This window comes from Oenanthe melanoleuca, chromosome 1, assembly GCF_029582105.1.
Source record: "Oenanthe melanoleuca isolate GR-GAL-2019-014 chromosome 1, OMel1.0, whole genome shotgun sequence".
In the NCBI taxonomy this organism is placed as follows: Eukaryota; Metazoa; Chordata; class Aves; order Passeriformes; family Muscicapidae; genus Oenanthe; species Oenanthe melanoleuca.
Genome location: NC_079333.1, coordinates 15,990,217 through 16,014,201, shown reverse-complemented (window position 1 = coordinate 16,014,201; position 23,985 = coordinate 15,990,217). Strand labels below are relative to the sequence as shown.

The 23,985-nt window shown below is 40.9% G+C and overlaps 1 protein-coding gene across 3 annotated transcripts in view; it reads left to right on the top strand.

The window, feature by feature from the left end:
• The first annotated feature begins 1,761 nt into the window (after positions 1–1,761).
• Positions 1,762–23,985, top strand: part of C1H3orf52 (chromosome 1 C3orf52 homolog) — a 92,863-nt gene continuing 70,639 nt past the window's right edge. Inside the window, exons 1-7 of one of the 3 annotated variants that reach the window (XR_008841312.1) lie at positions 1,762–2,233; positions 4,842–4,968; positions 5,487–5,620; positions 6,532–6,602; positions 8,558–8,748; positions 9,679–9,773; positions 9,853–10,953. Coding sequence is in view for 1 of the 3 variants with exons in the window: in XM_056499715.1 (XP_056355690.1) it covers positions 2,063–2,233; positions 4,842–4,968; positions 5,487–5,620; positions 6,532–6,602; positions 8,558–8,748; positions 9,679–9,680 (696 nt within the window). In the remaining 2 variants the exon portion in view is untranslated. Of the gene's footprint in view, positions 2,234–4,841; positions 4,969–5,486; positions 5,621–6,531; positions 6,603–8,557; positions 8,749–9,678; positions 10,954–23,985 lie in introns of those variants that run through there. The other 2 variants (XR_008841311.1, XM_056499715.1) reach the window with 2 other exon arrangements.

Sequence of the window (23,985 nt, the reverse complement as noted above, 5' to 3'; positions counted from 1 at the left end):
AATTGTCTAGATGGCCCTAAGACCATTTAGATGGTCTTTAAGTTGTGCTCAGTATTTGGAAGTGTTAAGCTTTCACTTTTAATACATATTTAAAACATGAAGCTGGCAGTTTGACACCTTTTATTGCTGTCCACACAGCACATTTACTCTGCAGTATGTATGTGATCTTTGCTTAGTGTTAGACCCACCTTGGCAGGGATGGGGGAAATGTTGAAAAGAGCCAGCACTGTAATCTGCATGCAGTGAGATTCCAACTCTGCTGCTGCTTTTCCTTCCTTTCTCCTGTTGGGCATCTTGCCCTGGCTCATGTCAAACTCACAGGTTATATTCAAAGCCTGTGTGTCAGGAGGTCTGTTTCTTTAGTGCCTATTCAATTACTCACATCTTCCTTTTTAATAAACATGCTAAAACTACAAGGGGCTATGTTTTATTTGTTTGGATGTGCCTCTGAAACACTAAGCCCCTGGTGCAATCAGAACTGCATTGGTGCCTTGGACTTTCCTGGTTTTGTTAAACTAAGCCTAATGTGCCCCTGTTACTAAAGTGTACATTTAAGGGCACAAGTTTCTTTTCCTTTTGCTGAAACCAGAAATATCCTGCCTAGGGAAGAAAATAGCTTTCCTGCTGTTCTGTTTTAGATAAAAGCCTAGCTTAGAAAGTTCAGCTCATTTCTTGACTTCCCATTTTCTCAGCAACATGTCAGAAGGGTCAGTATTTCACATGGAAGAAATGTATCAAGTGTGGAAGTTAGATCCTCCAGATGAAAGACTTTCTTTTGTGAAAGAAGTTAAGGAGCTTCTTCACAAATATATAAAATAAAAAAAGGATTTTGGCCTTTGCATGGTGAGATCTGTATAATCATTAATTCTTTGTCTTAGAGGAACAGTTTTGGTTACAGACAATCCAGTAGGAAGGTCTACTGTGAGTGGAAATTAAACAAATGAACCTGATATCCAGCAGGAGTAGTGAGGACCAGATAAAAGCTTTTGTAGTGTAAGATGTCCCAAGTAAGATTCTGTGGATCCAGATGCATGTTCTGATCTTGATGACTGCTCAGCTTCACCTTCAGTCCTCCAGAACCAAAAGGTGTGGGGTATTGTAATTTGAATTTATTTTTATTTGTGGGATTAACCTAAGATGTGCTCACTTTCATGGAGTGCCTTTGCCTGGATGGGTGTGATGTGACATCTTGGTGGCAAGAACCAAGGTGAGTTGCACAAAGAGAAAATTGAAGTGGTGGGTGAGGGGAGAGCACCTGAGGTGTTGGCAGGAAAGGGAGTGAGCTGTTGTGAGTGACTCCAAGGGCACATGAGAGCTCGTGTGGGAAGCTAGTGCAGACAAAATCACATTTGTTTCATAAAAGCATATCCTGTAGAGCACAGGTTGAAATTCAAGGCCATCCTTCTCTTCTTTTTAGCTATGTCTTTGGGTTCTTTTACCTGAAAGCAGCTCCTCAGGTTTATTTTGGGTTGTATGTTAAAGGATATAAATGGTTCTTTAACACCAGATATGATTTTAGGCAGCATAATAGCTTGAGGGAGAGCAATTTACAGCACAAAGGTCATTAGTGTTCAATTATAGAGGGAGACTAGAATTACAAGTGTTGACAGAGTGCCAGCCTAAGCAAATAACATGCTCTATGAACTCTTACTCAGTTTGTGCTGTTCAGCACATCTGCTGAGCTGCATGGATAACAGTAATAACATTTTATTGTTTTGGCTGAAAGCACTCTGGTTCCTTTGAAAATCATCCCAGCAAATGACAGCATTGCTGAAGCTTTAGTCACTTGCTTGCTGAGGGCTGGTTCAGGAAGGTAGGCAAACTGGAAAACCGAGTATTGCACAGCTGAGAGTCAGAGTTCTCACGGCTACACAAATCGATACTGCCTCCGCCTTCCCTTTCTCTGCAGCCAGGGCAGGACACTTTATCTCTTCTTCCAAGGAATTCCCTTCATTTAACAGTATTTTGAGACCTCTCCTGTGAAAACCATCCGTGCTCTCCCTGTGTCCAGCCTGGTGTCAGAGCTATTACCGACCATAGCTGCGGCTGAAAGAAGAAGGAAATGAGTTGGCTCTGTCCTCGCTTCAGAGACAGAGATCCTCGCAGAGAACCTTCTTCAGAGAGAGAAGCAATGAACTCTGCTCAGGAGAATGAGGTTATTGAATTCCAGGAGCATAATGTGGAGGAAAGCAAGGCTGATCACCACAAGGCTCTAAATGGCCAAACGAGAAAGGTAGGAATTTCATTCGTTCATTTGATCCTTCTGGTGGGGGAAATACTCCTCAGCCAGAGAAATGGCACTTGAAGGAACATTTTGTAGGGTGATTTAATTTGCTTTTGAGGGAAAGAGGCTAAAAACCCATTAAATGTATTTTTTTCTTTAATTTTTTAATTTTTAAATTTTCTTTAATTTTTTTAATTGGTTTTCTGAGTTTTGCTTTCTCTTTTCATGTGCTATCAGTGGGATTTGGCTCAAAACCAAAAAAAAAGGAGAAAAGTTGAAATAAGTTTTAAAACCAGGCTTTCCTTCAGTAGTAGTTAACCAGGAAACAGTGCTGCCAAAAAAATTAAGATGTCCTTGAACAGAGCATGTTGGATTCCCTTTCTCTCCGATTAATTAATGCTAACCATTATGAATTTGTATTAATAGAACGCTCCAGAAGCTCAGTTAAGATCAGCACGGGAACCTTAAGGGAGGTAGCTCCTAATCCCTTAGTTTAAACCTATGGAACAGACTAATTCACAGCAATAACACGTTCACTGTGACTGCTGTACAGTGAATTACACATCTTACTGCAGGAGGATTAATTCTGCTGGAGAGGCAAAACCCCCTTTGTTCTGTGGTATCAGGGATCAGCTATTCTCCTGTGGTTTGGAAACAGCCCACTGCAGGGTCAGACACGTTCCAGGAGGTAAAAAGAGGAACAGGAGAGGCAGGGGTCAGCTAGATCTGCTTGACTCTTGAGAAACTTCACCCTTGGGTTTATCCTTCCCCTTTCCAGAGCTGTTTTCATTTGAGGTCTCCTTATGCTGAGTATAACACCTGGCTGCTCATCCTATACACACTGCTGGGAAGGTGCCATGCTCTGCTTTCTGCTCAGTGACAGCTTAATCTAATCACAGCTGCCCTGCCCACCAGGGAGACTTTCCCTGTGAAAGGGGAGCTGTTGCTCCCCCCCAGCCTCTGGGCAAAGTTCAGAAGGTGTGGGACGAGTTGTGGAGCTGAATGTTTTCTTGGGACCAAGCCACCTTGCTATGTGTGATTAAGAATTGCTTTTTCTGATAGTCTAAACACGTGGTGGCTCAATCAAAACTTGGGCTTGACAGCTGCCTGTCTCAACTGATGAGGCTATGCATGATTTCACAGTTGCAATCTAGGCAGTAGTTACTGTCTTCTAAATATTTTCAAAATACAGAACCATATGCTAGTGTTAAGTATTAAACTGAAAATCATACTTCTAAAATATTTTTAAATCAAATTTTAAAAAAGCAAATATGATCACAGCTGAAAGCATGATGTAAACAAAACCATTCTCAGTGTTTGCCTTTCATTCTCCAGCAGACCAAAGTTCTATGTGCAGAGGTGTCTACACAGAGTGTTTCCCTTTTTCTGCCTCTGCTGGAGGAATCTCTCTTGCAAGATCTTTCTCTGTGTGTCTGTTTTCTCTCTCTGTTCCCCTACCACCCACACAAAAGCTTTTTGCCAGCTGCTTGCTTCAGTTAAATTCAGTGAAAGCTTCTCTGTTAGTCTGTGTTCTTAGAAAGTTCAAAAAGGAAGGAAACCTGGATCAGTGCCTCCAGCAGAGGCTGGTTCCTGCCAATCTGCACGTGTGTGGTCCAGACAACCTGCAGCATGTGCTTTTCCTTGTCTGGTACTGATGTCAAAAAGAACACAGAGTTTTCTACTGCCTTTATGGTGGATGGAGAGGGAGGGAGAGGAGTAATTAAAAAGAAAGCATGATCTGTTTATGGATTCAAGCCCTTGCTTTAGTCTTCTGATTCTTCTGGCTGTGCAACAAAACAGATTAACTTTTCTGTTTAGCTGTCACCTTTTTTTTTTTCTTTTTTTTCTTTTTTTTTTTTTTTTTTTAAATTCATCCTTCTGGATTAACTCATTAAAAGACTAATTTCTGTCATGGTTTTCAATCTTTTTAAAAATTAAATAACAGGCAAAGTATTGTCTTTTCTCTCCCACGTGAATGTATACACATGCACAGTTTCTTTGAATGAAGTTTTCTTTTGACCTCATAGAACAGCTGAGATTTGCATTAAACTCTCTATTATATATACTCAATAGCCTTCAAATTTCCAGTCTTCTAAAGAAAAAAGTAAGTCAGCTATAAAAGTCTCAGTTATTTTATGGAGGATTTAATGCAATAGTATCTCTTGAATAGGATTGCCTTTGCTTTGGGTGACATCATCAATGCTGCAGAGGTGAATGATTTTGGAAAAACTTCCAGAGACACCTTTTAGTTGGGAGAGATGACAAACATTAAAAGGAGAGCTTGTGGAATATGCATATTTAATTCACATATTTAAAAAAAACCATGGACCCAAGAAATCACCTTTTCAATACTTTAGCTTTATGGGCCGTTCAGGAGTTGGAAATTCTGCACAAAAGGGAATGATCTCTCTCAAGTGAATGTCCTTTGCCTTCTCTAGGTCTGCATTTTCTCCTGCAGCAGTAGTCCAGGCTGGGAACCACTGATGCAGGGCATTGCTTACCAATGAGGCTCTCCCATCTATGTGGGGGTTTTGTTTCTAAATGAGACAGTAGAGAAATGCTTAAATATTTTTTTCCTGCCTTATTTGATTATTCAATATGCCCTTCTCTTTTATAGGAGGAGAGAGGTCCCTGGAAATCATGCAGGAATGTAGTTTTCTGGAAGTGTAAATTATGGATGGTCATAACTACCATATTTCTTGTGATCTTCCTGGTCATTCTCATCAGCCTAATTCTTTATTCTAGTAAGTGTCTCACTCTTGGTTACACTAATACAAACAACACAAATACAATAAAAACATCCTCTAATCTCCTTCAGTAACTGCTGAAGGAGCTGGGATACTGACAGCAGAGGGTGGTGGTGTAGTTCAGTAGTTGCTGTGAATGCTTTTATCTTGACAGTAACTTGCATCCTGATCAGGTGGCAATTCAAGTTTGTAGCTAAGTGAGAAAATACCACAAGAAGAGTTTTGGATATGAGGATGGAAATTATGTTTGTAATGCTGGAACAAGAGCCATGGGTGACTTAGGTCCCTTGGTGTCACTGCCTGTCGGGCTCCCAGAGCAGATGACTTTTGCTAACAGAGCTGGATGATTGACCTCCAAGTGCTGTCACTTTTTTCAGATCACTTGCACTTTCTTTCTGTCTTTCCCTAGGAAATTTGTGAGAAAGCCACACTAGAGGAAGCCAAGAGGGGTTTTTTTCAATACTTCAGCTAACTGAAACTTTTTTCTCCCCTTTCTACCTCCTTTTGATTGTTAGATATTTACACAGATGAAGATGACTACTGGGATCCTGATGAAATACTAAGCACTGGAAACTTTCACAATTTTTCAGGAACATTGGAGTTAATATGTGGTCTCCCACACTTCTCCTCAGAGAACATTACAAAGAGGGTAAGTGTTTATGTGATCCTTGGCAAAGTTGATTCTGCTTACAACACAGCTTCAGTGTTTTGCCTTTTAAGAAATTTCTCTTTCTCTGAGTAGCAACTCAGACATTTGCAAGTCCGCAAATAAAATTTGTACTTTTAAAGTTGTGATCTAGGGAAAAAAGAATTGTCTGCTTTTAAGCACAAAAAGATTTTTTTCCTTTTAATTTGACCAATTGTTGAGACACAGTCTTCACCTTTTTCACAGTCATTGAATAATTTAGGAGAGGCCTGTGAAAGTCAAGTAAGCACAGTCTGTGCTGAACATCCTGGTGCATGCTCTTATGAGTACATGATTTTTTACAGCCTGGGTTTATAGCTGTGATTTCTGTTGAGCCAGCACAACTCTGATTTACTGCTGAAATAAGCTCATCTTACCTGGCAGTGATCATTTGGACATGGTGGGAAGGCAATCTCAGGAGAGAGACCCTGCCCTCCATGAAATAAAGTTAGAAGAGCCTTTTGGTGCTAATTAAATCCCAAACCTAACATCAGTTGCACACAGCAACATGAGCACTGACTTTTAGTTCACCCTGACTGCCTCCATTGTGTTAAGGTTACACAGCAATCACTCAAATGCACAATTAACTTGTCTGTCAAATTTAAATTACTCTCTACCTTCTCCAGAGCAGATATTTGCTGTTATTTGACCTTCAGCACCTAATTTTATGCTCCTTAAGGCACTTAGTAGGAATGATTTGCTGTGCTTTTTTTGGTTTGGTTTGGTTTTGTGTGGGGTTTTTTTTTGGGGTTGTTTTTGGTTTTTTTTTTTTTTTTTTTGTTTTGTTTTGGTTTTGTTTGTTTGGTTTTTTTTTGTGAAGAGGGAAAAAAGAAATTGAATAGAAGATACATAATTTTTCCCTCTCTCTCTCTCAGCTAGCAGAGGTCTACAGTTCATCTCCAGCTTTAGGACGTTACTTTAGGTCAGCTCAGGTGATTTCTTTCAGGTAAGCAATTTCTGTCACCAAAGTTATCTGAAAATTACAGGGTTTTGATGAGACATCCATGTGCTTATGTAAATATGTACAATATTTAAATCTCTGAAAAATAAGTTACTTGGGGAAAATTATGTGTATAGGCAGTGAAATCTGGTCAAATGATCCTCTGATGTAAATGTTAAATGCTGCCAAAATTATATAATGACAGCAACATATTGTTGCTGTGAGGAATCATCTCTGTTAATTTTGGTTCCAGTTGCAGCCCTTAATAAACATATTCAAGGATATTTATTAAAATGAAAATTGATTGCTGGAGACACTTAAAATCGACGTATTTTAAATAATCTTAAATAAATAAAGCAGGGTTCATGGGGAGGAGAGAATCATTTTGTTCCCAAAAGAGATAAAGGCAAGAGGAAAATACATGTCTCCTGTCATAGAGAAATAGAAGAGAAGCAAAGGAAGACAGAGAGCTTCCCCAAGGACTTCTGAAAAAGAACTCTCACAAAAGAAATCAGAAAGCCAGCAGAAAATCAAGGGAAGCAGTTTTGCAAAGTCCCAGGTCCTCTGAGATAGCGAGGACAGAGGAATAGCCACGTTGGAATGTGGCAAGGGGCAGTCATGAGGGCACTTTGCTCCCTGGAGGAATTGCTCCCTTGCCCTGCCAGTTTTGCTCAACAGTGAACTGCAGCTCCTGAGCCTGGTGGGTGCTCTGATGATTTAGAGCATCGAGTACAAAGCTGTAGTTCTGCACTGTAATGGTTTTGACAGCAAAACCAGTGAGAGATCTAAGTCAGAAATACAATTTAATAGGAAAAAAGAGGAAAGTAAAATACATGCAATAGTACAAAAGAAAAACTGCTGACAGAGTCAGAATACAACCTGAGCATCCTGCTAATTAGGGTGGTGATAGCAGTCTGGATGAAGTGGTTTTCTTGAAGTAGTGATCCTGTAGAAAGGTCTGGTAGCTCTTGTCCTCTGGAAACCAGTGGGTAAGGGTTGCTTTTGTTGATGTTCTAGAATCTCAGTTTTTATCTAGGTAGGAAATGTTTGGCTCCTCCCCTGGGGTGGAGGATTCCACAATAAGATGATGTAATTTTATCAGTCATGCAGTGGGACTTAATGGCCCATTAACAGAAGATATCTTCATGGAGGAAGGGTGGGTCCTGGAAAAGATAGAGAACATTGTCCCACCTGGTTTTTAACCCATTAGCAGAGAATATCTCACACAGAGATAAGAATCACTGCCCCACCTGGTTCCAGCAGATGGTGATAGAAGACGTGCTTTAGGGCACATCTTCACATTGTAACCTAGGACATGCACATATATTGATTAGCTAACAACTCTCTCTGCCTCTTTGATGCCTCTCTTGCTGTCTCCCTCTCCTTCTTTCCTTTTATCTTCCCCCATTCAAGTATTTTTTGAAAATGTTTTGAATTCTGTGAGTACAAAAGGTTGGATGTAGTCAGTTCTGGTAGACCACAAAAAATGAAGTCTCCAGAGATGGTCTCCAGTTCCCTGGTTTGTGTAATCCCCTCCAAAGCTGAGTCAGGAGCCCAGATGGGTGGTCCCAGGTACTGCTAGCAGGAAAAAAAACCTTCCTGCAGGTTCCTAGCTAAAATATGCACAGGATATTGCAACACCTCTTATCAGTAGCTTCTTGTCAAGCACCAGTGCAGAAAACTACATCCCATCAGAACACAAGTTCAATGCATTTGAAAATGTCTCTGGCTGGCTTCAAGCAGGTCCCCAGTTTCAAGAGCTGTTCTGAGAAGGGAGGGGGAGGCAGAATCTGGCATCTTTGGCAGTTTTCTTTCATAACATTTCTCTTGGAAAAATGTGGTGGCATTGTTAATCCATTCCATATCCAACATTGATATGGAAAGTTAGCCTTCTCAAAAAAGAAAAACAAAAAGGATCCTGTTGAAACTTGAAGACATTAATCCTTTGCTTTGTTTTTCAGTAATGAAAGCTCCACTGTAAATTATCAGCTAGTGTTTTCTGTACCACCATCAACAGAGGGATTTATGGAAAACACTATGAACCCGGATTTTATAAGGAACATTTTACGTCAAAATATTTATGATGAAGATACTCTCAATCCTGGGACATCTGCATGTGTCAGATTAAAACTCGACCCAGCTTCTCTCACATGTAAGTGCTGCACATTAGAGAAACTGTTTCTTTACAAAGAGCAGAAGTATTTATGGGAAAGGAGGGAAATATTTCTAGAGACACATTGAGATTCATTAGTATATATGATTTGCATAACAATATTAAGAACATTTTAAAATAGCTTTCAGAAAGTCTTGTTGTGTTTAACTTAAAACCTGGGACTCCCTGTGTGGTCCTCTGATGAGAAAGGGAAGAGTGATCCGATCAATTAGCTGTGGACTCCAACCAAATTTTTCTGATCTAATATTGCATTTTGTCTATACAAAAAAAATTCTCCTCATATGTGTGTGTACCATAATGGAGAGACAAATAATTAAAAATATTTCTCCTTATTTTACATTTGGTTTTGAATACTAACAAAACAAATTTTAATACAAGGGATAAAAAAGAGCCCTGATTTTTGTCTTTCTGTAGTTTTTTTAAAATTTATTATGCACAGAAATACTTTTAAACGTTCATTCTTCCAGGTGGTTTCTAGGCAGTGACTCCAATGACTACCAGTGACTAGATAGTGATTCCAGTGCATTTATATTTGTTCTGATAGAAATGCCTGTATAAAAGTCCCTTGAGCTTTGAAGTTACACTGAAAACAATGCATGGAGCTGCCTCCCCCAGTCCCAATTTACTAAATCACACCTATGTGCTTTTAGAATAATCCTAATCTAACAATTCAGCATTGCAGTGTAGGTAAGTAAGGTTTGCAATTGAATCGTATTGGTTTTTCTTCGGACTCTTACCAAGGGACAAGAGATCAAAAAGCCATGAGTTTCAATTTTTAGAAGCATTTTATTCCTTATATATTGACAGGATTCTTAGAAAAGTAGTGTGAAAAGAGACAGGAAAGAATACATTGAAATAAATATCTAAAGTTTCATTTTAATATTAATATTGTACTGTTTTAATTTTCAGAGAAATTATTGAAAGATTCCTCATCTTCATCACCACCTAGAAGAGATGGGATTCCCTATTTATAAGTAATCCCAGGGCAGGGAACTATTCATTAGGTAGAAATACTTCTAAAATTGTTGTCCTATAAATACTGCCTGTAATGCAATATTGTAAATGGAAAATGTGGTATGACAGTGTTGTATTGCTACAGCACCACTGCCTCTTTCTTTTATATTTCAATAATCAGTTCACCCTTGAGAAAATCATGTATTTGATGCATGCTCTGTTGAGTTTGAAAGTTCTGCTTTGTCTTGCCTTTTGGTTAAATCTGAATCCTCTGCATGAACTTTAAAAGCAGTCTTGCACCTGGCTCCTTTCTTTTTCTCTTATGTAAAATTACCTGCACAGCTTCATCCTCGATGCTTCCACTCAATTTTTTTATTTTTTCCTTCCAAACTACATGTGCCACATTTCCTGGTTGCTCTTTCTTGTACAACAGCATGAATACCTAAATATATATATATGTGTGTGTGTATATATATATATATATACATGTATTTGTACTCTTTAATTGCATGCAAGGTCTTTGCACTAGCTTCTTAAGAATGCTTTAACTCTCATGATTTCCTTATTCTTCCTACAGTCTCCTTGGATAAGGTGCTCTTTTCTCTATTTTTCTCTTCTTCAAAGTGGAATACAAAAGAAGAAGGCAACAGCATGAAGAGACATGTCTTGTTCACTAAAGCACCTGAATGTCACAGGAATCTTGAAAGGATCAAATTAGTGCTTTTGCTACAAGTGAATAGACAGATACTTGACCTGTTTTTGTAAATCTGAAGACTGGTCTATACCCTTAATTATATATAGTTCCTTCCCAGCACAGGGGATTAAAATGGACAGATGAAAAGTATTTGCCTTAATAAGGCAGTAAATAGTTGTTCTTGTTGATGAGAGACCATATGAGATGAACCAGTGCCAAGAGGAAGGTGCTGAAGCAAACAACATAGGCCACCAAGGCATGGAAGTTACAGACAATGACTGGCTACAACATAAAAATTAAGCATTAACTTTCTGCAGAATGGAACATTTTCACTACCATGTGAGTGAAGTATATTTTGTCATTTATTTATAGCCTTATTACTGCTGTTGGATGGATACTTTTATTTTTAAAAGCATTTTGTATTGTAAGAAATATGTAATGGAAAATTGTTTTTCTCTTTCTAATATTACTTGTTTTTTTTAAGGAGTAAGCTGACAATGTTATTGTGCATTAAATTATTTATTTTTATTCTTGAAGTGACTGTTTTCATTCTTTAGCAGGTCTAGTCTTTCAGCTGTGTGAGTTGGAAAATAGCCATTGGAATTTTAAATGCTGAGCTGTATGAAGCATGTCTGTCAGAGCTGTACACTCAAACCCATAGCTGCTGTTGTTGCATGTGTTTAAACTGAGCTTGGGGAACATTCAGGACCAAATTAGTAGTTTGAATTACTCTCATATTTGTGGCTTATATTGATTCCCTCTTGGTTTGTACCATACAACATTGACTGTACGAACTATAATTTCTCTTGCTGAAATAGTCTATGCAGCATACAGCTAAAAGAAAGATTCCTTTTGATTCTTATGCTGGGGAAGGATAAACTTCATGGCTTGCATGGCCTGTCCCAAAAGCAGCAGGCTGTAAACTTATCAGCAGCAAAGAAATAAACTGCTGTTGAGATGCTCACCAAGACATCTGATCCTTTCCTTGAACACTTCATTATCTTGATTCTAGGAACTGAAAAATAATGTAATTATTAGACTTCCTTATGGTGATACCCATATGGGCATTAAGAGTTGAGAAAGGAGTCAAGCATTAATTTTTTTCCCAGCCATCCTCCTCTACATCCATACCTCTGCCCCAGAACCTCACAGGAAAGGAGGAGGTGCAGCTGTAGTAAGAAGTGATATTCAGCAGAACTTGTCTTCCTTTACAGACTACATCCAGTCAGGGTTTGAACTCTCATTGAAGGAAGTGTCAAAAAAAAAGTGGTTTCTGGTTATATATCTGGGAGGTAAATTGATCATGTAAAAGAAAAATAAAAAGTGAATTTATTATGACTCAATCCATTAGGGACACAGCAGTGTGAGAAGACATTATTACATCAAGTTAGATATTTTGTGTGAATGATCAGTATGAATTTTAATAGAAGGAATTAGGCTAATACTTTAATGACTGAGACAACTGAGACATTGTTAAAAAGCAGCTTGTGGAGTGTACAATCAACCCTTTAAAAATATTCATCTGTGCAGCCACAGCAGCCAGTATGAATTTTGGGCAGACTCAGCTGCCTGGCACAGCAGTGATACCTGCACATGCTGGCAGTGTGTCCATCCACACTCTGTGGGACCCAGGGGACTGCCCCCAGCATGGAAATGGCAGGTGGGAGTCACAGAGGCACTGCCCCACAAAGCCAGGGCTGCAGCCAGCAATCACATACTAAGAAGGCTTAATATCAGAAAAACTGTTCAACATTTTCTTCCATGCTGTTTTGTTACAAAAATGGAAGGAGAGAAAAGACATGCTGAAAAAAGAACACAGGCACATAATCACTTTATGATCCTGGTAAACAGTTGAATACCTGGTTTCAGTCCTTTGCACATGTCCAGAAATTCTCCTTGCAGAGAGGTGCTGGGCTGTGAGGAGGTGATATTCTAGCATTGCAGAAAGCCAAACTGGAGACTCCAGGAGGAGTCAGCTGTGGAAGCTTTGTGTCATGGAAGCAGCACCTGGACTTCTGCTTCTGAGAGGTATTTACCATCTGGGCACCATCAGTATTGACTGTTTTCTCATGGGCATAATATTTGTTTTGCATGCAGTACATTGGTTCTATTTTTTTATTTAATTCCAGCTTTAAGATTTCACAGTAAGTAATATTACATTAGAAGGGGGAGGGGGGAATTTGAGAAATTAGTTCTTTATAAAAAATTTGCATTGTATAATGATACAAATCAAGCATGTCAGAAAAATTTTTTACAAGAGTAAGTGCATCTAACACAAGGTTTATGCTTTTATTTAAAACATGAAACAAACAGAAAGACCCTGTTATTATTGCATTTTTTGAGATTTATATCAGCAGTTCTTTAAGGCCCTTTTAAAAAAAGTATTCTGAAAGTCCAGAAAAAATTGTAGCTTCTAATTTTCTATAAAGGAATATTGTCATATGATGCCAGTGACTACTGATTCCTCCTGATTTAGTTGTCAAGTCCAGCACCCAGTCCATATTTCTTTCTCTGATCAGCTGTTTGTGGACAGGTTTGTCTCATAGTCAATGACTGGTAGATGTAGCCTAATGGGTAAGCTTGGTAATAAGACAGAGAGATTTGTTTGAGGTGAGATGGTTACCATGTCTGCACAAAATAGTGACTTCTAAGTTACCAGGACATCATCATATTCACTATGCTCTTCAGGGCTGGTGACATTTGCCTTCCTCTTGGGCACACTGATAAGTGCATATTCTGTCTCATTATTGCTGTCAATGACAGAGACTTCATGTTTTACTTGGTGGCTGACAGTCGAGTACCACAGTTCACTGGAGTTCATTGAATCTTTTTTGGCAACATGTTCCTGAGGGGGAAAAGGGGGAAGAGAGAAAAAGCAGTAGGATTATACCCTGAAGAAGTCTGGAGATGTGGGCAGATCTGGTGTAGCCTGTGCACTCACACAGTGCTTTTGACTAATTAATACATGCAGTGTCAGGTTTGTAAATCCACAGTCATTTCCCATCTGTGCAGGCTGTGGCTGCACATCTGGAGAGCCCAACACCCCCCAGCCCCCTTAGCAGTGCTGAAACACTAATCTTAGAAAAATTAGACTTTTAGTTAAATTAATTAAATTAGAATCAATTAAAAGGCCTTGCTGAAAATAATTAAAAGTTAGAAGAAAACCGGGCTCAAGATAGTCATCTGAAACATAAATAATTGATTGCCTGTCATCTTATGTTTGCTCACCTGTGCTTACAATGGGAAAAGATGAAACTAGAAAGCAGACCCCAAAGAGACATGAATAATGCAACCAGAAACCCATTCTTTGAAAAATTGGACTATCCCTAGAAACTATTTGTATTGTCATTGATACAAAAGGTCAAGAGTTTAGAGTGAGGAAGACTCCCCTTACTTCGTCCTTTTAAGACCCCTCCCCACAAAAAGAACCACAGACTTAATTTAAGAAGCCAACCACACATGCATAATAGCTATTCAAGCTAATTACCATAGGAAGCGGGGGATGGGAGGGGCTGTTATTATGAATATGTATTTGTTTGAAGCTTTTGTCAATAAATAGACTTTGTGATCATCTGTGATTTTGCAGTGTGTATTAGAGGATTACCTCACGCTGCTGCCCAGCACTGAACAAACATGCACTTTCTAACTTTAAATTGTTAGAAAGTCACAGCTGAGTATTGGTATTAGACCAATACTCGTATTTTGGTAAATCAGTGCTGCCTTGGGAAAAGCTCATGACCACAGGAGGGAGCACGGTAACACTGATGGAGCCTGGATCAGCCCGGGTGTCCCGAGAGAGAAGAGCCCTGTGAACCCACCCGAGCAGGGAATGGGAGCTGATGGGCACCAAGGGGAGGTTCCATGGGACACTGCATCCATGCTTGTGAAGGGATTTCAACAGTGTGGGGGGTTTAGGGAAAGGACTGAAGGAGGGGGTCAGGGTGACTTGCAGAATGAAAAGCATAAGGAAGCAGAGGAAGAAAAGGAAGGACAGGAGTGACAGCAAGCTGCCAGAGAGACTGCAGGGTCTGGGAGGCAATTTAGACCCCAAGTGTGTGTGTGTGGCTGTCCTGGAGACGCACTGTCTTGGAAGGGAATCCCATCCCCAGCAGCCCTCATCTGATGCTGTCCTTGGAAGCAGAAGGAGGAGGTAAGATGGGAGATGGGAGGCAAATGCCTTCCCAGCTCTGTTTAGACTTGTCCCTCCTTTTGCCTCCTGAAGCTGTTTGCTAATGGGCTGTGGGTGATTGAGCATTAAATAGTTAGCAGGATGACTCATTAAATCTTGTGCCACTGTGCACTGATCACTGATTAACTACTTGGAGCTGGAAGTTAATAATTTGTTTGCCTTATGTTCTTGATTGGAATGCACTGGGTACTGAAGCCAGTGAGTAACACCAGAGCTTTATAGTGGTTTCCTCTGTTGTCTGCAGTAGTGGCAGTATTTTGAGTGAGTGTTTCTGGGTTCTTGGTGACACTTGTAGCTCTATTCCACACTCTGGAACAGAGGTCTCTGTTTCATGGATTAAAAACTCCAAAGGGTTAGCTTTTATTTTTCAAGACTAGAAGAAGGACAGTGTTAGAACAAAATTCCTGCAGAATTCACCTTGGATTTTCCAAGTTTATGTAAATCATATTGTCTGTTTGGATTCTGCTTTGCATGGAAGATCTCCTGACCTTAAGAACACTTCAGTGAAAAGGAATTCTGATTTTTGATTCGAGGTTTTATAAAGTTTTGAGATGTAGAGATTCCAGAAATTTTACGGAGCAGAACAATCAGACTTGCTTATCATCAGGTGCATGGCTCTCTCCTCCCTTAGTCATGATTACAAAATGGAAGGACAGAAGTATTTTTCTTAATATACCTGTGACATGAGGACAGGTAGGCTCTTCATTTTCATGAGTGAGTGACTCTCAATCCACTGAGTGAAGTCTGGGATATCTCTTGTATCCCTTCAAACACATAGGTCTATGACTTGACTAAGTCTTGACCATGACTTGCTCTGAGTCACATTTTCCAGAATCCTTCCAGTGTTTTGAAAGGCTGTTATCATCAGCCTCTTATCAGTAGGGAGACTGAAGTGCAGAGGTGGAGTGATTTATCCCACATGCCAATGAAGCAAGTGTGAAAACTTCCATTATGCACAGGCCAAATTTAACACTCAGAAGGAGCATCTCTCCTATTGCACTAACAGCTCTGCAAGGACTGTTTTCAAACCATGCTCTGGGGCTTTTCCTTGGGACACCAAAAACTCTCAAAACCAGACAGATACTTGGCAGGTTCCCCATTACATTCCACCCCCTCCTCTTCCCCCACAGTCCATCCCACACTCACAGGTACACATGATGAACTCATTTCATCACACCCTTTTCTGTCATCTTGCTCACTTTCTTCAAAATTTTTTGCTAAACACCCACTTATCTTCTGAGCACCAACTTTCGCTTTACTGATGTCATCTTTGTAAAAAAAAAAAAGAAAAAAACCAAAACCAAACCAAACCAACTCAGGCTGCTAAATGGCAGCACTTTGTTCTGCAGTACATGGGGCTTCTGGTGATTGTTTGGCATCAGGGACTCAAGCAGAAACTTCATTTACCCTCTGCTAAAATGCACTTTTTACAAAACAGAGACAGCAAACCACAGGCACTTAGCTCCTCCCTCTAGGAACTCAGCATGTTAATAAACACAAACAACCACAGACAAATAACCACACAAGGCTGTGAGGTGCAACAGTTGGGGAGTGGCTGTTCCCCCACCTCTGCCTTCCAGGGTGATAAATTTGGGCAGAGCAGCAGGGCACACACCGAGTTACAGAGTTACCTCTTAAATTACTCTGGGGTGCATTGCCAGAACTCCTAAAGCTATCCCCAAAACAGGGAGGTTAAGATGAACAGGCAGTGTTCATCTTGCCAGTCCTTCCTGCATTGCAATACAACCATTTGCTCAGTTCTGATTTATCAGAAACTAAATGTGCAACCTGAAAGGGCATGTTTGTTTTTTGTGGTTTTTTCTTTCCTTCTTTTCTTCCTTCTAGAGGCAGTGAGACACTGGAAGGGGAAACCTTATTCTTTTCCAACTTAGCCATTTGTTGATACATCTGCTATTTTTTTATGGTGCAAAGATTAACTAAAACCCTTTAAGCCTCAAACTATTAAATCTCGCTTTGTTTTTTAACTGAAGATTTATTACTAAGCCTGGTTGGCAATAGTCCATTTAAATTCCTTTTAGCAATTGTCATGCTGAAACTCTTTTGGGAAGCATGCCAGTAGTCAAGAGAAGGGCTACAAAAGCTGAGTGGAGAAGGGAAGGAGGAGGAGAGAGAAGCACCCTCACAGCTGTGAGTTGTGAGTGGCTGAGAACATTCACCAAGACTTCATCCCAAGGTTCAGCCTCCTGAATTGCTTCATTTGGGCCAGACAAATTACACTCAGCCTCAGAAATGATGAGTATGTGCTGCAATGTGTTTGGCCACTGGCCCAAGAGTGGGGCCACATCTCAGAGTTACAGTTTTATGTGCATACATTTATTTTGTATGTAGGTTTAAGCTGGTGTTTGTCTGCATCCTGAGCAATAGCCTGATTATGGGTTTTTCTTTCTTTTGCAGGAATATGATGGACACTTTGTCCTTCTGATATGTGGATGTTTTGGACTCAGTTGCCCAGTGAGTGGGGGGGAGGGAAAATCAGTTTTAGTCTTTACCTTGATGGTACCTGGTGGATTGCTGTAGGTCTGTGCTGAGGAAAGAGGAAGAAAACACATGATTGTCATTCTCTGGTGTAGCAACACTAGACAAGGATTTTCATCAGCACAGGATTTACTCACAGACTGAATATAGGCTGTGCAAAAGCATGAACTTTTGTGACAAGAGTTGGGAAAAGTGTTGAACCTCTGAGAGCTTAATTAATCTGATGGCTTTCTGAGATTTATCTTGTCCCTAGTTTATACACACTTGTGTCACACATTACTGCTCACTGACCTGAATTAAACCTAGATGTGCAGTCTTCTTGGGGTTTCCTTTTTGTTTTGGTTTTGTTTCATTTAACTAACTGAAATTAGTTTTACATGTCTTTCTTAGAAATGAAAGTTCTTGCTTTCTGACTGTGTTTTAGCTTTATGACCCATGCAGCCTTAATTCTGCCTGGGATTGCTGGCTGGTGCTGGGGCACAGAGGCACTACCTGATGTGCCACACGCTGGTGTCTGTCTGCACAGGTTTAGCACTTTTCTGGAAATTTGTGTCTCTGTCCCATAAACATCTAGGTGGCAGAGAACTGTCATTTTACATCCTGCTTTCTCCTAGCCTTGTCTTTATCAGTCTGGCTGGTTCTTAATATGAGGTGGATTGAACATGCTGTTCCTATAAAATTCCAAAGCTGAAATTTCAGTTTTGCTGAAGATAACAGGGCTTTTAAAGCCCACTTGTTTTGCAACATGACAGGAGAGACATCAGTCTCTCAATATTGCATTAAATCTGCCATCTTAGAGAATTTATGGTGTTTTCAAACATCATTGTGCTGCCTTTACACTGCCATGAAATTGCCAGTGTAGATGACTAACAAGAAGATTTTTGCTAATACTGCAACTTGTGAAACTGGTAAAAATATTATACTTTTGCTACATGGGTGGTTTTACCCACAAAAGGGGAAAGACAGCAGCCTGAACCTAAACCAAGACCTCCTGACTCACATGAGCACATGATCCTGGCTATCATAGAGTCTTCCCTATTTGCATGCTCAATATGAAGAAACTTTTTTTAGGAGAACACCTCATACTGACGTGTGTTTACAGAAAGTCCTGAGCAGTGCTTGTGTTAGGGGAGCAGGTGAAGGCTGTGCTGTGCTGGCAGCCCAGGGGATGCAGAGAGCTCCCCCATGTCCCCACCCAGGCCATGCCACACCACCCCCAAGGGGCTCCAGCAGCTTCTTTACTTACTTTGCTTGTGGGAGTGTCTTTTTCTCCGGATGGAGACAGGCACTTTCCACCTAGGGGATGGAAATAAAGGTGAGCACGCAGATCTGGGGCTTCATGGTCCTCACCTCCTGCTGCCAGCCAGGGGCACATGTAAATTCATAGGGAGATGCCTTCTCCTGCTGTTTGGACAAGCACTTTATGCAGCTTCCCTGCTGCTGTTCTCCCCCAGAGGCAGCCCTGGCAGGCTCCAGCCCTGCTCTCAGGGTTTCAGAAGCAAGGACTGCCACAAGGTAGAGAGCCACAAATCTAGGTCCAGGGATGGAGGGTGGCAGCTGTTGGCAGGTATTAGAGCATTTAGCTGCTCCTGGGAAGTTCAGCCTTTGTTCCCTGGGAACCCTGGCAGAACAGCAGCAAAGGTTGTGGGTTGGAGGAGCAACCAGCCTTTCTGGGCTTGTCCATATTAAACAGCTCTAGCAGTAAATATTGGAAAGAGATAGGAAAGAAAGAACCAGTCTCATGCTCCCACAAATGATCTACATCAATCTGACCTCTAGCATGTCTTGGGAAAAAGCAAAAGGAAGAAAAACACATCAATAGTGTGACAGAAAAGAGCAGACACATGGGGGTGAGTGCAAGGCTAGCAGATCTGATCTCTAGCGGTTGAAATAATCCCTCCTGGTTCAAGCAGAAGACTTTACTTGCAGGCTTAAGTACTGAAATTATTTGGCAAAGTTAGGAGCCTTTACATGGTGTTCAGGTTGCTGTTAGCAAGTTTCTTGGTAATAAGAGCTAGGCTTTCTGGGGTGTGAACTGTTGCTTATAGTTTACAATTTTGCTCTTGTAAAAGGCCAGTAATTAACAAACATTTCACAATGTAGTCCTAATATTTGTGTGCCAGGTTTATGCATATTTAAAAAATGTGCTAAGGGATGTAAAGCTGCCAAGTCATATGAATTCAGGGATTACACACAGCATGCGGGTGGAGGTATATTATGAATCAGTCTCAAATTGCTTATTTGCATTTTTTTCTTTCCCAGGACTGAGGAAAACAGGTAATGCCTTTTTTTTTTTTTTTTTGCTTTTTTTTTTTTTTCTGTTTATATTTTCCTTGCTAAATGTGTACTCCTAGGTCTCATTTCTACCTAAATTATGCAACTCACCTGGAATAATTTCTTTCTGCAGATATCCCTGGTGGTCTTATAAGAGTAGCAGAAAATTTTGCAAATATTAGTGAATTTCCCAATTTTCTATTTAGTTGGAGAACTTAGAGAGCTTTCATCACAGCTGGGTATAAAAATAAAGCTATAATATTACCTCATTCCAGGTTGCCTACCTGGTTTTCTTTGACTTATGAGTTTTGCCTATAGTGGATATAAAATTCTCTAGCTGAGTTGGAGATGCCAGTGTGATCATTTCATACAATTCAATGAAAGTCCTATGAGCTACATTTAAAATAAAATATGTATATGTATTTATAATGCACATAACTCACATTAGGAGGCTGTTGTAGCTGTCAGACATTGTGAGTTTGATATGAGTATTTTTGTTTCCTGATGTCTATTTATTCCACCTTTTCTTGTTTATTTTCAGTTGGTTTCTGAAACCAGAATTTCAGTTGGATTTTTTAGTCCCTTGCTCAGATGAAAAGGCTGTTGGGTTTGGGTAGCTCTTCCCCTGGACTATCAAAAGATAAATAGCTTATGTTCCTATAGCAAATTAGATGTGTAAACTGATGCATAATTCTTAGATAAATTCTTATTTAGTCAGTCATGTAATCCTGCAGGGAATATGCATTGTATGGTCTGAGAATTGAAAGCCTTTCTCAGCATCTGCATTCATCCTACAGACATGCTGACTCTTTGAGGCAGGTCCCCAGCAGCCAGAGAAAGGGAGCCCAGCTTGTCTGTGGGTGGCAAGGAGCTCTGAAGGGTTGGCTCTTATTGGGCTGAGGTTTATTGAAGCAATTATAACTTTATTGGTAAAAATGCTGGGAAATAGCTCTGGCCAGCAGTTGTGAAAGTCACACAAATGTGACTCATTAAAATGAGAACAAAGGATTTCCTTTTCTTTCTCTCTTTCCATAGTTTCACTTTTCTCTTTGCAGAGATGCTGCATGAACTATGTTACAGGGCTTGTCATGCTCAGGAAGTGGTCAAACCAAATACAGAAATGCCTCTAAAAAGCAAACACTGCAAACAGAAGGGGTGAAATGGCAGGCATGGGGATGTGTAGGAAGAAGGAAAAAGTCAAGAAATTAATTACAGAGGGAGCAGCAGAGTTTACAGATAAATGGTAGGCTCTGCAACATTTTCTCCTGGCAGCTGCTCTTAAGAGCTCAAGTTTGTGTCGCCTGCTTTGCACACCTGAAACTAAAGTTGCCTTCAGTCTGAATTTACTTCAACCCAGCTGCCAAAGGGCTGAGACAGGACAGTGGATACCCTTTTCTGTCCCTGGAGCAGGGGGCACTTCCTGGGCAGAGCCTGTGGGATGCTGCTGGTGAGGGGTGCTCAGTAAGGGGTGATGCCAGCCTCACCTGCTTCCAGAAATGTGAAGCTCCTCTGACCTGCTGTGGGGCTTCAGGAATGACCTGCTGCAGCTGTTGGCTCTGTCTAACTTGGTGTCCCACAACAAGAGGTTGCTGGTCCAGAAAGAGCTGGACCTTCCTCCAAAAATATCCAATTCTTACCTGACTCCTTAAACTCCCCACCTCTGACACAAAACTGCCAAACCCTCAAAACTCCCCATATGCAACCAAATAAAAAGTTCCACTCTTGCTCTGTGGCTGGCTGCTTGGCAAAGCATCTACTTTGATTTTTTTCCACATCTAGTTAAACTTACTCAGGAGGGATGCTGACAGCTGGAAGGTGTAAATGCATGAGCCTCATTCCTTAGGAATTTTATGTGGATGAGCTGCTTGTTATGAGATACACATAAACTTTGTGCTGTAACCTGAGCTTTCCCTTTAGCCTGACTCTGAGCTGGCCCTGTGCTGGGGAGCAGAGGATCCTTTCCTAGCTGACCCTCAGTCTCTGCCTCTCATCCTGCCTGGAGAGCAGCAGTGGACCTTTGCAGCACCAGAGTTTTGCAAGGATACTGAGTCATTGCATAGGAATGACTGTTTCTGTGGAAAAAAAAACCAAAACCAAATCCAAAACCCCACCCTTGTCATTTCTCCATCCCTCTGAACATCTGCAAAGTTTATGATTTTTCTGGAATGCATGGCTTTGTCAGCAATGGGGCAGCTATGACTGAGATGTGCTGCACAAAAATCACCCCAAGCTGGCACAGCTCATCAACAGCAGCTGGAGTGAGATGATTTGCAGTTGCTTTCTGCCATGGTCAATGCTCTCCCTGAATGACTTCTCCTGGCAGTGGTTTGCTGGAGTTTTTGGAAGTGAAGAGAACAGGGTGTGGATCTGCATGAGCACAGACTGGGGCACAACACTGTGCCAGTGATGTCTTTGACACTGGCCCTCCCCTCTGATGGGGGATATGGGTTTCATGGCCCCATTAAGATAGCAGAAAAAAATTTGCCTTACAAAAACCTTGCTTGTAAAGTTCTTATAAAAAATTCTGCTCTTATTCCTGCTCCTAAAAAGCAATCAGGAATTTTTTCAAAAGCAACACCAGTCCCACATGTAAGGGTGGCAAGACCACTTAAAGCAGTGGAGGGTCCAGAAAGCCTGGGAGCTGAGAGCTGGGGCTGAGACCCTTAAGGCACATGAGCTCCTCACTGCTCCCTGCTGCCACAGGTGAGGTTTCACATGCATTTTGTTTGCCTCAGCTCAGACTGCTCCTGAGAGAAAGGCTTCTTGCTTTGGGGACTTCTGCCCTTTTCCTCCAAGGCCAGGTAATGTGGTCACAACTTGGACATCTGACCACAGACCTCCAAAGAGACATGAGAAATGCATTCTCTTTGCAAACAGGAGGAACGTTGAATTTTGGCAATGAAGTGCCTCATCTGTGCTCCTTAAGACCAAGTGTGCAGTCGGTGTATTACTCAGAGGTTGCATGACTTTTCTTTGACCTATCAAGAAGACAATGGACAAGAAAGGGAATTTTCCACCTGTCCTAGGTGGTTCCTGTTGAGCATCCTCCTCTGTCTTTATAGTTCCTTAGGAGACAATATATTCCTGATCACTGTTGTACATAAGATGCTCACATATCTCATGTACAGCATTGAAATATATAGTAGAATTTAGTCTATTTCTATATAGTGTATATAAAAGCTTGTCTTTATGAGACTTGCCACCAACAGATAAGAGATAGCAAGGTGAATCTTCTCTAAGTGTAGTTTTCCTGCCTGGAAACTTGGAACAGATGAAAGGTATTCTCTGTTTTTTTGGTTCCTCATCAGAGTGGACTCCCTTTCTCCCTTCAGCAGACTCTGTGCTGGGACCTTATAATGTCACCTCTGTAAACATCATCCTGTGGCAATACTCTTTGGCATACCAAGAACTATATTGTTCATCTTAATTTGCTTGCTAAATTATATTTTGTTAATCAAAAAGCTCCTCATGGTGCCTTGCATGATCCCTTGAGGCTGATTTGCAGCTATCATTTGTTTCGGGATCACTCTCTTGGTCCTATTGTTTAGTAATTGAATATAAAATGGTATTGGACCTACCTTATTTTTGGTAGGCAGCTTCCCATCCTTCCACTGGATCTCTGCAGCCTTTGGTAGCCAGTTTTGGTGTGGTTGAATTGTTTTCTGTACTGGCAGTTTCACAGAATGAAACTCAGTGACCAAAGCTGTTTGTTATCTCACTGTAAGCGTATGCAGCACTCGGATGTTGCGCACCTAAAAAAACCAGAAACCACCCCAAGGCCTCCACTGCATGCAGACATTAACAAGTGAGGGTGGGAGAGGAAGAGGGGTGGAATGGATGAGTGATGCAGCTTCCTGGGGTGCTGGGACGGGCTGGTGCCCTCCACAAAGGGCTAATGTGCTGCAGATGGACTCACTTTAGGTTTTGCAGTCTGAAATAGCAACTTAGGGTGCTTTTGGCAAGAGGAAACCACTTGCCTAGCCATCTTCTCTTCTGAGAAATTCTGTGACAAACTGAATGGTAAAAACCAAACACTTCAAACCACAACGAAGCACAGCCTTTGCTACTGAAGCTTTCCAGTACAGTATTTTTGTGCTTCTTTTTCTCCTTTTTGTCCTTTTTAAAAAAAAAAAATTATTATACTTCTATTCCTTTTTCCTACTCCCAAGCTACAAGGAAGAAGAAAAATAGAAGAACTACAAATATAATTTGCAGGGCTTGTTGGCTGGGGAAGAAGAAAATTTTAGTTGATGCATTGAAATTGCCATGCATTGCCAGAAAAAAAAAAAATTAAAAAATCTCTGTAGGAATTGAGGTGTCTGTTTCATCAAACCTCAGAGGTAAGAAGTGTCAGGCAGTTAACAGGACACTCTAAGAGCACATGCTGTCTACTGGGAACGTGTGGTTTTGCAGAGAAAGGTACAACACCATGAGCTAGGTCTCCACTGAGAGCCCTCTACTTTTATTCTGTTTTGCACTTGGCTAGGCAGTCCAACACCAGATTTCAGCATCAGAAGCTGTAACTTGCAGCTGACAGCAGGGTGATAGCAGAGGGAGGGAGACCAGTTTGGGGAGAGTTCACAGATCACATGCCTCCAATTCAAACATG